Below are 15,062 nucleotides of genomic sequence, written 5' to 3' on the forward strand. Positions count from 1 at the left end.
CATGGCAACTATTTACAAAGCAGAAATAATCTGAAATTCTCCAGAGGATACAGAGCTGGCAGTCACCAGGCTGGGAAAATGCAGTTAACTGAGCTACTGATGGAAAAGTCATCCAGAACCTGGTCTCCTGCTAGTCAGCTTTTAATGACATCACTCTTTTTCAAAGAGTACGAAATGCTAAAATTGTCTTTGTGTAATAGCCTAATACTTACGCTCCACTGCGACATCTACAGAAGGCCTCATTAATACACTCTGCAAACAAAGCAAGGCCAGTAAACTATGAGAGCCAGAAAAACAACTCAGTCCTGCCTCTTGTCCTTGGCTCTCACCAAAAGGCAGATCTCCTTCCAGCAATGTTTAAGGGCTTCACTTCAGCAAAAATTTTTTTTTAAGTCCCAAGACCTCAAATCAGAACAGGTCCAGGAAAATATACTTTATAGTCACCTGTTCTCTAAAGACACATTGGTATAGAACAGGCAGAGCACCCTGGCAGACTGTGGGTCCTAGTACTTTAATCTCAGAAACAGCGGCAAGTAAATAAAGCATACAAATAGCAAAACTATCTCAAGTAAATAAGGACAAGAAAGGAAACACTCTAAATCTGGCTCTGTCGGACTATTTTATACCAAGACACTATCTACCCCAAAGATAAGCTGTTGCATAATAAGTCATGTGCTTTTCCAAAGAGAGCAGAAATGGGAACTCGTAAACAACTGATTCCAACAGAGCACCAATGCCCATGTGGGTACCAGTGCTAAGTGACCCACTTCAAAATAAACTGAATAACTTTTTCATCTTTTTCAAACCAAATTAAACCGAGAATTTGAATCTTGAATTAACAAGTTCACTGAAGTGTGAACTCTAATGTAGACCTCTCCCAGGCATTAAGCAACAGTACATCCCACATGACCTACCTACCGTAGGTCCCATGTGAGCTACATGGGTAGGGCCCTTCCAACCCCTACAATTCTGAGATTCTGTAAATTGCAAAGCTAAACTGAGCTGAAAACAAGTGGATTTTTTTTCTAGGCCTTACTATTTACCAAGTTTCATCCTGCATTGCTTTTATAATACTATGTGCTGTCCGTGATGCATCATTACTAGTTCAATTATCCAGAGACAACGCATGTCATTATGACTTAAGGTACAGGCATTCCTGAGGCATTCCCAGGCATTCCCAGGCAACGGGAAGTTAAACACGTATGACAGATTTACTATGGACAGAGATAGCCACAAAAATAAACCCAGGTGAAGTCTACAGATATCAAGAGATATTTGATATCCTCATGTCCTTCTCATTTTTTTTCACTGTGTACAAGAATCTGCTGTAATTGAAACTGTCTTCCAGGTAAACTGTGCAAAGAGATAACAGTGACATATTTTCTCTGTAAACCCATCTCTCATTTTTATCAGCTACTCTCAATCTTAATTTTTTTTTTTCCCTCTCTCTTCCTCTTTCAATGAACCTGACTCTTCCTACACAAAAACAAATAAAAGCACTTCTGATTGCATTTTCAGGGCCCTAGTCATTTAGATGCAGTTTCTGGAATACTTAAGTTTTCTAGAGTCTGGAGCTTCATTCACAATACTATTAATTAGCAAAGCAAAACAACACTTTTTGAAATCTGAGCCATAGTGTTCCCTGGGGAGCACACTGCATAGCATGCAGGGGTGCCATGCTCCTGATAGCTATTGTTCTGAAAGAGGTAGCAGCTGCTTTGTCAACCAGATGGCATCCCTCTTTTCTGGTATTTTAAAAGGTCGTTGTGCTCATTGGTGTACAGAAAGATGCAGTATTATAGTCTGAAAGTCAGAGACAGGATGTCTAGACATCACCTCCCAGGGATGAGAGTAGCTCCTGGCCACAATGCCCACTGCTCTGCGCTACAGGCACCTTTAACAGTGGGAAAGGAGCTGCCTTCTCTGTCTGAACTTTCTTAATCCCACCAGCAGCTGCTTTTCATGCCAAGACTGCACAGCCAGTTTCATTTCACTTGAAAACTCTTCCAGGCACTAAGCAATAGTACAATACCATGCCAGAGATAACAGAGACATAAAGTGGAATAAGATACTTTTCCCTGCTCATCCCCAGGTTTTAGGTACATCTTGAAGGGAGCTGGTAAGCAAGAAATAGTTTGGCAAAATTCATGAGCAGAGGAGAATTTGCCAGTCCACTGAATACAAGGCCTACTGTCCTTTCCATGTATTGTTCCTCCTCAAAACAAGGACATCTTTCCTCTTCATCCTGCCTCAACAGCACAAAGCCATGCATCAGAATGACCTTGTCCTATCTCATGCCTGTCTCAACCAAGCAAGATCCTGACAGCAGGCCAAAGGAGCAAAGTTGCTATAAAGTTCTTCTTAATTGTTTTCTTTGAGCAGCTAGAAACAGAACAAGACTGCAGCTCATCTAGAAAAAGGGGGTCATTATCCAACCCATCGTGCTTGGGTCCAAATGGTAGGTTCCCTTTTCTAAATGGGGCTCAAGACCAACAACAAGCAGATGGGGATTTTGGAAACCTATCTTCTCTTGCTTCCCAAGGAAACCAACAACTTTCAATAGCTAATAGGGCTCATTTCTTCCTATGGCTCAGTGAGGCAGTACAGAACAGTGACTGCACAGTTGGGGCATTTTGTTTGGTCTTAGCTCTGCTGTTTTATTAGACTTGTTCTGAACATATCTACTCCGTGCCATTCCATTTGTTATTCCTCCAAATGAGCACAGTTTCACTAACAGCTGTGAACAACCATAACATGGCCTGTATCTTTCTGCTGTGCAGAAACTCACTAGCTACGTTGCGCACATATACTCAAAGTCTCAACAGGACACTGATGTCAGAGCTGAGTCATTCCTCCCTTCCAGAGGTTCACAGAGCTGTTCTGCATGTAGCTCTGTACACATGCTTTCAACAGAAAAGAAAGTTAAAAGTATGAGCAAGGGTTCAAGTGAGGTTTAGGATTAGCATGGAAATGAGCCGCAGGTAGATGAATCCTTCTCCAAAAGCAGGGATTACTACTCCCATTCCCATGTGATAGTTCCCCCCCCCAGTGCTACCGTTGCTCTGCAAGGGAGAGAGCAGCAAGGAAACAAACTGAAGCAGCACGGTTTGAGCATGCTGGCAAGAATTGCTGGGGCAGAAGGGATGGACTCTGCAGTTCGAGGCTGTTCTCCTATCTACTGTCTCAACAAAAGCAAGGAAGCACAAGGCCTTACAGCTGTAGCATAATGCATAAGTTGTTCTACATCATGTTTAGTTAATAGGTTTAGATCCTCAAAACTGAGTAATAACAAATAGATTTTTACTGTGTAATTTCACAATCTTGCCTGTCTTTTGAAAATCAGTAAGTAAACTGAAAAATTTTACTCCATGATTCCAGGAGAAATCAGGGAGTTGGCACATTCCTTCTCAGAATACAAGCATCTCCTTGAAGTGTTTCTGACACAGCTTTTGGACAGTTCTACTTCATAACCAGGCTACCAGATGACAGAAATTTATGAATTACTCAGTTGTCATTGAAAGCCCAGAAAGAAACCTGCCTCTTAACACTTTGTCTCCCTCAAAAGTCAATACTTCTGTGTTCAAGAGGATCAGGTAGAGTATTATTCAGCTGAGCTTACCAAGAACTAGTAAAAATGTCCCAAATAGTATCTGTCAGGACAGAGAAGAAGAGCAGGAACTTGCATTCAAGGAGAAGTTACAATGGCCAAGCTGAGCCATGGCCAGGGCCTGTGGATTCCATGGTCAGATGCCCTGAAAATCTACAGCTTCATCTGATTATAACATAGAGAATAGGAACCTCTCAGTCCCCTCCTTCCTGCATGATGTCCTGAGGTCACTACCAGGCCAGTGGCTTCACAGCTTGCTCACCATCTGTAGAACTGCAAGTTTGTGAGCTACACCCACAGCTAACATGATTTGCTGCAGTCAGTGGATGGTGCTCGCCTAGCTTGCGGTGCTACCTTGTAATTAGGCGGCTAGCAAGTGCACTTGTCCTACCACAGCTCTCTCAAACTCCACTGCAGCCATGGAAACTATGTTTTGCAACAGCTCTCACTAAATTCTGTTGGTAGAAGTAAACTTCACCGTATCACTGAGTCAGAGTCCAGCTGGAATAGGCAAGCTTTAAAATAAGCCCTCTCTTACAAGTCCCTGCAGATTCCAGGCTCGGGGAAGCACACTGGGATTCTGTACAGTAGCAAACAGACTCGGATCATTTTAGCACAGCAGCAGCTGATTTTCAGGTACCTTCCATACAGTGTGGTTTATTTGTCCTGTCAAAACATAAGTATTTCACTCTGCATTAAGAATCCACAAAAGGAATAATCCAATAGCATATACACCACTAACAAAACAGTAATATTAAATAATAATAAAAGTCACTCTGCATGGCTGATCCTGATCCCAATCTTGAATCTACAGCACAGCACAGTATGCTAGAAAACACAGTTACACTCTCTAGAAGAACAGCACTATGCACAGCAGTATTTTTTCTGAGAGGTACGAGATCCAGAATGACCTCTGATACTATCAGATGATGAAGAGAGCTCAGGCAGAAGCCTTTACTTCCTACCAGGTTACACATGCTCCGCAAAATTCCTTCTGAAAAGCACTGGAATTCCTCAGACACTCCATGCTTCTGAAAGGTTGTTTGTTATACAAACGTTTGCCAAAATCCTTCTAACTCCTTCCTTAAAGTGAAAATCACAGAACAAGTTATATTCCTGTGGATCAGTCAAGGAAGGTCAGAACCCCACAGGAAAAAAAAAAAAAAAAAAAAAAAAAAATCAGTATTGCTCTCACCACAAAATGAATGCAACCATTTTTCCAGTCTAAGGTGTCTGTTCTGTGAAGTATCCCTTTCCTCCACATGAAGGCAAGTACAATAATTAATCAAAGCACAATCTCAAACCATCAGCTAATACAATTTCATCAGAATCAGATAACCCCCTACTGCACACGCTTTGCTTTAAAAAGTTGAAGACTGAGTACTTGGCAATTTTTTATTTTGAAATTCTACCTTTAAAAACATATGCAGTGCTTACACATACAAAGAGTCCTAAATTTGCTCTTTTTTTTCCCCCCATGTTTCTCAGTACTATGCTAAGCTGCTTAGAGTACACGTTATACCACTCAAATATTCAGTGCTGGCAATTCCTTCAGGAAACTTGAGAATACTATTTCCTACCTATTCTTCCCAAAAGGGATTGAAAGTGTTCTTGCTGCATATATTTCTAACACGTGAAATAAGCATAAATACACTCTCTTTTGCCACAGTTAATAAAGAAGCTGAAAGAGGAGAACAAAATGACTGGAGATTTGCTCACCCAACATTAAAGAAGTCTCTACAATTCCTAACAGCTACTGTTTAATAATCTCCAAGCAACAGTCGTGCTACAGTGCTACACAGAACTGTTCAAAACTTGCACTATCACCAGACACGTGAATGCCATTGACAAGGTTAGAAGTTCAATAGTTGAAATGATTTTGCACTACACAAAGCAGGATCTAAAGTAGCTTGTCTGTGCTGCAAGTAGTAGAATATTCAACTAGTACTACTCTGACTGCTGAATGTGATTAACCAATAGCAAAAAACCAAGATGTTCCAAACAGAAAATTGGATAAGACATTTTGTCCTCTCAGTGGCTTGTGAGGTGTCTTTTTTTTGACATTACCTGGGTAACTGCTGAATGAGACACGGTTGGTGCTAGTGTATGGATCAACTATATTGAAGTTCCAATGCTTATATATTCTCAGTGTGGCTGCATATGTAAACCAGCTGGAATGGGCAAAATATATGTTCTCATATCCAGGTAAAACCTGGAAAACAAACAGAACGATGAACCATTTCAGGTCCTATTATACTTTCAGTGTTTTGTATTTGAAAGAAACTGGGAGAACAACTTGTTTTAAGTAGCTTAACAAATTGCATTGTTCAAGAAGAAGCAGATTCTTGTGCCTTTTAACTGTGCACTAAACAATGAATTTTTGACAACTTTGGAAATAATTCTTGTTCATGTGTTGTTTTCAAATAATTAGTTGCCATTGTTCAAAATTAAACAATTCAGGTCTTTTTAGGACACCTGTGTCACAAGACGTGTTTTCTTTCCCCAGTTTACTCTTGAATACTTGTGTTGATGCATTCAAATCAGCTCTCTGCAAACATATCAAATATTAACTTAGAACATTCTCCTTCTCTGCAAATACCTCTGGGAAACTTTGAAGTACAGAACGAAATGCAAGTACATTTATTTTGAAAAGGTAAATGCATATTGATAGTACATCTTAAACAGTTTCCCCGATTCTAAGATTTACTGCTAGTTCAAACCTCTTGCTATAGGCAAGTTGAATAAATGCTCCACAATTTAAGATGTATATTTTTGCTCTGGGTTACGGATCTCCATACACTGCCCAGGTTATTGATAGTTTTAGCTGAATAAATTAATTGCAGCCAAGATGTATCAGACATTTATATTCAAAGCATTTTTATCCGTCACTACTCTCATTGGAAAGCTATTCAAGAACATCACTGCTAACACTAAGAAAACTTCTTTCATGAGGGCTGTTGTGAAAGCAATGCCTCCTATTTTATCATGGTGGCCCTTAGCTTCAGGGACGGATGGTGGTGGTATGGCAGTAGAGGCTGAACCTTCCCCCAGTATTGTTACATTTTGCTGCAGTGCGACAGATGGCAGCAGAGGGGCAGTCTGACAAAATAGTGTCTAACATGGAAGTGCGTGTGAAGCAAAGGTGTGTCACTGAATTCCTCCGTGTGGAAAAATGGCATTCACTGACATTTATCACTGATTGCTGAACGGCTATAGAGACCAAACAGTGGATGTAAGCACATCAAATCAGTGGGTGGCGCATTTCAGCACTGGCAACAGTGTAGAGAAAGACAAGATGCATTCCAGATGGCCACACACAGATCTCACACCACAAAATGAAGAGAGTCTTGATCAGCTCATCTGCACAAATTAGCAGATTTCAACCAGAGAACTTGGTATGGAGCTGAATACTGGCTTCAGTGTGTCGGAAACAATGGCGGCAATGTTGGAATACCAGAAAGTTTGCACCAGGTGGGTCCCATAAATGCTCATCCAGGAACAGAAAAAACACCATGTGCAAGTTTGTCAGGACCTATTAAAACAATATGAGGCTGATGGTGACAGTTTCCTAGATCACATCACTACTGTTGATGAGACACAGTGTCACCACTGTGAGCCAGAATCAAAACAGCCCATGGAGTGTTGACGTGAATTCCCCATCTAATAAGTTCCAAGATACAGCCCTCAGCACGTAAAGTGATGTGCACTGTCTTTTGGGATAGGAAAGAGGTGGTCCTTCTGAATTTCCTTGAACAAACCATCAACTCTGAATGCTACATTGCAATGCTGACACTCAAACTTACAGAGTCAGGCCAGAGGACAACCTTCCTCTTGCAACACAGTAATGCCAGGCTCTATACCAGTTTTAAGACCATGGAGCATATAACCAGTTTGGCTGGACTGTTCTACCAGACCCACCACATAATCCAGATTTGGTGCCTTCTGACTTCCATCTGTTTGTGCCACGGAAATATTGACTGCATGGGCAACACTCTCCTAGCAATGACGCTGTTGTAGCAGCTGTCAAACAGCGGGTCACCTCTGCTGATGCTGATTTTTAAAAGCATAGCATGCAGGCTCTTGTTCATTGCTGGTGAAAATGCATAGCTAATGGCAGTGACTATGTTGAAAAATAGTGTTTCATAGCTGAGAATTTGCTCTATCATACAGTGTTACTGTGCTCTTCTTATCTGTTGTAGTTTCCATGAAAATAAATAGGAGACATTACTTTCAGAGCAACCTATATAATTTCAAGACCGTATTTACCGACCAGCACTGTCTCCCTCCCTGCTTAAAATCGCCAAGGTATTTGTAGACATTCATGGTATCCCCTTTTTGGACTTTGCTTGGCTATATAAAACAAGTTACTCTTCCAGTTTCTTCCCACTGGTAGCTCCCTATGCCCAGTAATCATACAACTTTTTACTATCAGTCTCTGGAGCTTTGAGTTCATTTGTTTTTCTTGTTTTCCTCTCCCCAAACAAAAGTGAGCAAAAGAGGACCCAAAATGCTATGCAAGTACATACCGTAACTTCATAAAAGCGGTTTAATTGACAAGGGTGTCTATTCACACACAGCGTAAACAGCGAAGATACAGAAGCACAGACTCATAACACTGTGAATCAACATAATCACTAGAAATGAAACTCTCAGTGCTCACCTTGATGAGAGCAGAGCAGTGACCCATATCCCATTGGTATTTCCCATGGCCTCCAGCTTCGACATTGCACTGTCCGCTTCGTGCAGAATACTCAAATAATGCAGGAATGAGATCCAACAGGTCTCCAACTGCGTTCAGAAACTGGACATCAAAGACACTCAGTGGCTGAAGAAAAAAGAAACCATAACAAAAGCTTTCAGATAGAAAAGTGTCAACACAATCTCACCTGTTAAGCATTTTTTCCTTTGTCAAAGGAATCTCTTATAGTTTCTACAAAATATCTTCCGTCAAGGCCCACAAGCTAAGTCTGGAATGAAGCACTCAAATATCTTTAAGGGCTTAGCCTTTTTAGTGAAAATACCAATTCTAGCATTTCCAAGGAAAAAAAAAAAGAGAAAGAAAGTAACAGTAATTTAGAAAACCTCGTGTATCTTTGTGAACAGCATATTAATTAGTCTGCTGTAACTCCAGCATAAGACTTTTTTTTTTTTTTAATGTATTTATTAAAAGCCTTTGAAAACCTTTATATTAGCACACACTCGGGTGAGCTCTGGGATTTTTCTAAAGACTGCAATTAAAAACAACTTCAGGACTGAGAAGGAGAAAACAAATGAAGGAAGTGAAATAAATTAACACTGCTAATAAACCATGGAACTAGCTGAAAAGAGGAAGTCAGTCAAAAGGCACTCCAATATTAGGCTTTCAAAAAACCCATATAGCTAGAAACAGCCATGGTTAACTATACACACCTCAATGAGCAACATGTTCCATTGCCTATTCAAAAATAAAATCTTAAGTCTGCTCTCAGCCTTCAAAGACCATTTTCTAACTCTTTCCTATTCTTTCTTGCACTGTCTTTAGTTTTCTTGCACTGTCTTTAGTTAAGGCAAGGCCTAAGGAAAAGAACATAACACAAATCAGCGTAGGGCTATGACTACTAACTGTAGAATCATATAGCAAGGAAGTATATTGCTTGCAGTATAAATCACTAATACTAAACCATGAAACTGAACTCTCTACAAATCCCAGTAAAGAAAAGGAAAGGGCAACAAAAACAACCAACCGAAAAAAAAATAATGCCAAATTCAGAGAATACTTACTTTTTATTGAGAAGGCTGAATTCTGTGTTATCCATCTATTGCTTTGGCACAGCAAATAACCAACAGGAAAACCAAAAATAATGTAAACCCGAGTGTATATATCCGGGGGGAAGGAATTAAACCTTCCCACACGCTTACCAAGACTATAATAGAAATGAGCCATTCTCACCAATAAAATCATGTACCGCTAAAGGTCCTAATAGCAGCTATAGTGTGTGAGAAAAAAAATCCAAAGCAAAATTGAAAGGATGTTACATTTCTCTAGCTCGTCATACTTTTGCTGTAAGGTCATAAACAGGGAGCAGCAGAGGTCATGACTGATAAAAATCAAGAGATGTACCTTTGGATAGTTTTAAGCAACTCAGTAGTGTGAATCATTTACAGACAAGTCCCAACAACTGCTATTTCACTGAAATCCACACAGACAGACTTGCCACAGTTCAGCACATTTTCCCCCATCCAGCCGTACTTAAAGTACAGCAAGTTAAACATGCTGTGAGAAGAAGCTGTTTTCTCATGTCCAATTTGCAACCATTACTGTAAGAGAAAAGTCAGGCAGCAAACTGATGAGCTGACATTATCACCAGGAGGCAGGAACAGGATTGCATGTAAGAGTACCACCAGCCTTCAGACTTTTGAATTGTTCTTTTCTTCCTCCTGCTACCCCCTCCATATACTCTCTTATAAAACCTGTCTTCCTTATGACATCTACTGACACTGCAACATCACTTGTAATTGCTTGTATACTTAAAAAAAAAAAAAAATCACATTTATGTGCTATCTCATGGCCATTGCAAATGAGAAATTCATTAAGTACTAGGAAGCCCATTCAAACTAGAACAAAGGTGCTACAGAAGGAAGCTATCAGCACTATGATCACAGAAAAGTGGCCAGGAAGGTAGTAGGAAAGATTCCTTTGAATAAAACAGCAAAGAATATGTAAATTCATTATGTTCCACTGAGTGAGATTGCCATCTCTCAAATTCAGCCAAAACAGAGAAGAGGAACTAGGTCATTAAGTACCCACTGGAGTTCTGTTTTCATTTCCCTTTTGAAGTGCAAGCAAGCTTCATTCCAACTTATTTCAAAGAACTCATGCCATAGCTTTGCTAGGAAAAAAATGGTTTTGTGTTTTAGACTGATGCTAGCCAGGTGAATTAGGGAAGTCTGACATGCTCAGTGCAAGAGCTTCTCATGAAAACAATGCATTCAAACAGGATACTCAGGCATCTGTGATGCATGCCAGTTGTGGGAATTTCAGGAGCAGACTGATGCAACTCTCACCAAGCTGAAAGCCCGAGCTGGGGAAGAACTAGAACTGAGTTTCCAAGCCATGTGGAGAAGTCTTCTCACTAAGATGCTAATCCAAGCCCACCAACAAGAATTAGATAAGCATACTTCGTAACAAGTGCATAATATAAGGCATACTATAACCTCTTTTCATCACCTTCTCCCATCTCTCATAGCACTGTCAGGAAAACTCCTCATATGCATCCTGAATAAGAGTGAATGAATGTGCTAAATTGATAAGCAGTGAGATGATATAGCAATGACAAGAGAAAAAGTTCTTTACCTAAAATATATTGGACATATTCTTGGTTACCATCCAGAAAAGTGAAAAAAAGTCAAATTGATTTTTCTTTCCCAATGTGAAGTTACTACCAACTGTAAGGAGGCAAACTTTGAAAAGGCAGCACACGAGAACAAGCCTTAAGTGTTTGTCTACAAGAAACAATAAATAGACTAGATATTCTGTAACAATTGCCTTTCAATGACCTCCCCATGCATGAGCATTCTCCATAATAAGTGAGCAAGTACAAATAGGGACCTGTCGCGGAGTCACTGCAGTATTTAAAACTCTTACACCTTCTTATTCAAAAATAATTTCCCTGTGTAGACCAGCCCAAGATTAATCACAGCGTTGGTAGAGCATTAGGCAGATGAAAAGGCTTAATGTTCTTTGAGTGCCCCTCCTTCAGAAATTGTCCTGACAAAAGGGTTGGGTTTGTTTACTGAATAGAAAATGTTGTCAAACCAGATGGAATAATTTCACACTTTAACATGAAAATGTATTCAGATTTTGACACAATTCTTAATGATACTGGTGAACATCAAATTCAAGATACAGAAGTTTCCAACAAGCATTGCTCTCATGCAGGTTTCAATAAAGTGCCTACCTAGAATAACCCTACAGGACACCAGGCTTTTTATGAGAGAAAACTCAAAAATTAAACAGTCCACTACAAAACTTTCTGTATGCTCCATACAGAAAGAAATAAAAACTATGTATTAGCACTACTACTAAGCAGCTCAGTGTCCAAACCAATTTTCTCTCTGAGGTAAGGTTTGGTTATCTGGGACAGATATAATGGTGCTTCACTTGGATACTGTAAAAATATTGAATTTGGGGAGAAGGGGCAGGCAGTAGAATGCTCCAGATAAATGTTATTTATCTGTACTTATAAAATCCAGCTCTCATTTATGCACAGCTATCCAAACTGTACTCAGAAGGTGGAGACCGATGTTAACGTATTGGCTCTGGCAAACAGAGGAAACTGAAGTACTGTCTGAAGTGACACACAATATTTTTGTTTTGGGAAAGAGAAGAAAGATATGGATCCCAACTTAGGTGATACTGCCTAAAGCCAAAATTGTGAGAGCAGCAAGAAGGACTGGAAATAATTCCCACCATCTGTTCCCGGCATATCTGGGAAAATAAATATATATATGCACATACCTATACATAAAATACATACACACGTAGATACATGTGTGCCTATACACACACAACATACAGCTCAAGCATAAAGGACAGTTATTTCAGACCGAGCCACATGTTTGAATTACACTTGAATGCACCATTTTATATAGGTAATGTTGATGAGATGTGCCCTGTCTGAAAGAGGATCAGAATGATTTGGTTACTTCAGAGGTCAGTGCTTTTAATACCAACTACGCAGACAAAAACAATCAATGAAAATATGCTGCAAAGTAGGATATGCCTGTTTTAAGGAATTAGCTCAGACACAAACTAACAGTTTTCTCACCCAGCTGAACCTAAAGCACTCCAAAGCAGCAAAAAAAAAATTGATAAGATTTGCAGGGCTCTGCAGCTAGTATTGTAAAAAGGAATTATTTTCCTAGAAAGTCATGGCTTCTCAATATCTTCCCTATAATCCAGACACGCCAGGATGGATATTTGCATTATTGCCAAGAATCTTTTCTTTTAGTTTGAACTGGTTCCTACTCAAGAAAGCCACTCAAGAAAGCAAGAACCATGCAAAGAAGAGATGACATGCATTTTACTAAAATCCAATTGCTTATGATTCCTTACTGTTATCTTCCCTAAATTCTCATTATGAATGAACCAAGGCAAAAGGTCAACTGTAATTACTAAGGTCCTCCTCTCACACTTAGGAACCTATTAGACACACTAGACTTAAGAAGACATTTGTAATTACTACAGCTCTATTGAATTTAAAGGAGCTCTGGTACTGCATACAAGTTTATGACCTGGAACACAATTCTAGCCAATCTTGAAAAAATAATATTAATTAAAGAAAACCCCCCATTTGCCCTGCCACAACACTGACCATACAGTTTGAAACAAGAGCCGTGGAAAACAGAAAGCAAGATGCCATCTAGCAAAAAAAAATATCCTTTAAAATCTAGAAACTTTGAGGCTTGGAAATAAAAATAAAAGTTTTTAACATGCTCCCTATTTGCTGCTTCATGCTGTTGCAGCTACTCTTCATACCGAGAGGGTCATTTGCTCAGTAACAATTGCTCAGCAAACATCTTAGAGAAGTGTCTATCTTTCCAACATTCACACTTGAGTACAAAAGCCATTCCCAACCTAATCAGCATGTGAGAGGACAGAGTTCTAAGTGCAAAGGTCTGTGGTGACACGACAGGAGAGCTCAGTAACAACCTATAGTGAGCAGTGACTGAAGCTTTTGTAGAATCACATGCAGAATGAATGCTTTTCACTAGTCTTCATATACACTTTTTCTTTTATAATATCAGATTCCCTTTTCACATCTTCATCTTCTGACATCCCAACCCCAACTACTAAAAAAGAGATGCAGTAATCTTACTGTTTGTTTGTGTAGTTTAGCCCACTCGAGGGCTCCCATGTACAGACCATCCAACTGTGCAATAATATAGCCAGCATGCCTCCAAAAGGGGTCATCCTTATTATTTCTGATTTGTTGTCTTGTCCATTGATCTTGTTTCCTGCAGAGGAACAAACAGGTTGGGGTTTTCTTGCTTTTGCTTTAGAGTATAATTGATATTGCAGGGAAGGGACAAATGCAGGCCTGCATTACAACCCAGATATCAAAACTTTCCTAGTGTTTTGAGCCAAATCGTATTTTGGAAATCCAGAGGTTGAATCCTTTGGGTGCAAGTATCCATGTAACGTACCCAACAGTTATTAGCATACACTGCTTCAGAGCTAAAGGAAGAGATGGATTCCATCTCTGTGTGGGACTCACCTATGTCAGATCCAGCATACTCTCGTAATCAGTAAAGAAAAACAAGCATTTGACACATAAGGCAAACAATTCCCTTTCAGATGCCTACTTGAGGATAAAATATGTGGATCTTTGAAGTCCCCTCATTTCTCTCCCTTGGGAATAAGTGCAATGAAGGCTTTCTGGTGGCAGTGTTTAAACACTGCTTAAGAACCACCATAATCCTCCTCATGATGAAAAGGTGGGAGGCCAAACAATCATTCCCTATGCTAAATCCAACTAAGAAGTCACTAGCCAAATAACCTAGGTTTACAGCATGACAAACAGAAGCTGAACAGACCCGAGGACAAGAGCAGTCAACACTATGCGCATTTTCCAGAGTTCCCTCTTTCACTGTGCACAAAGGGCCACAGAAAAACCTGAGTTATCAGAATAAGCCAGGACCAGAGCGGACTTCTGGGCCTCTCTCTATCCATCTGTGTATAGCCAGAAAAAAAGGGACTAAATCTGGCAAGGAAGTAAACTCTTCCAGCAGTATATGGCTGACAAAATCACCCAAGTTTAGTTGTCTGTAAATAAGAAGATGCAAGAACTATGTCAAAGGAAATGGGAATATGTTTATCAGTGCATCCTGGGGGATACAACTGCTATTCTGAGTTACACAGGCAAAACAACTTGGATATGGTACCTACGTCATCTTTCTGTCAGAGAGGATACAATTATAGGAAGGGAGTGGTAAAACTTTTTTTTCTGTTCTATTTACATACGCCAAAAACAACAAACTTGATGTAAGTGCAACAATAACAGAATTATTCAGATATGTAACCCCTTGCATCAGAAAAAAATAAATAATTAAAAAAAAAACCATAACAAGGTGAAACATAACTAATCTGCAGAAGTGACTCAAGTTTCACAGAAGTACTGTAGTACATGGAAGAAAACACAATGACGAGGAGATGCTAATCACAGTTGAGCCTTCTAGTACCTAGTGTGGCATTTCTCCCACTTCTGGTTTCCAAGCAGTGTAGCCGCATTATTATTTGAGCAGAATTACTTTCGATTTATACAGCTGAAGAGAGAAGGGAATTAGGACTTTCTTGATTAGAGGACAATTTACTTCAGTGGTAGAATATAAAAAAATCTAATCTCACAGCGGAATGAAAGAATATACAATGCTAGAAAGACTAAGGTACCAGAAGACCACACTGTTCAGTGAAGAA

At 39.8% G+C, this 15,062-nt stretch overlaps 1 protein-coding gene across 1 annotated transcript in view; it reads right to left on the reverse strand.

Moving 5' to 3' along the window:
* PLBD1 (phospholipase B domain containing 1) overlaps nucleotides 1-15,062 on the reverse strand; it is a 36,170-nt gene that overhangs the window by 5,358 nt on the left and 15,750 nt on the right. The window contains exons 4-6 of the mRNA XM_085224938.1: nucleotides 13,465-13,603; nucleotides 8,268-8,432; nucleotides 5,675-5,819 (exon numbers count right to left, since the gene is read on the reverse strand). Coding sequence (XP_085081064.1) covers nucleotides 5,675-5,819; nucleotides 8,268-8,432; nucleotides 13,465-13,603 — 449 coding nt within the window. The remainder of the gene's footprint in view (nucleotides 1-5,674; nucleotides 5,820-8,267; nucleotides 8,433-13,464; nucleotides 13,604-15,062) is intronic.

The sequence above is a fragment of the Meleagris gallopavo genome, chromosome 1 (assembly GCF_905368555.1).
Source record: "Meleagris gallopavo chromosome 1, MGAL_WU_HG_1.1, whole genome shotgun sequence".
NCBI classification, from domain to species: domain Eukaryota; kingdom Metazoa; phylum Chordata; class Aves; order Galliformes; family Phasianidae; genus Meleagris; species Meleagris gallopavo.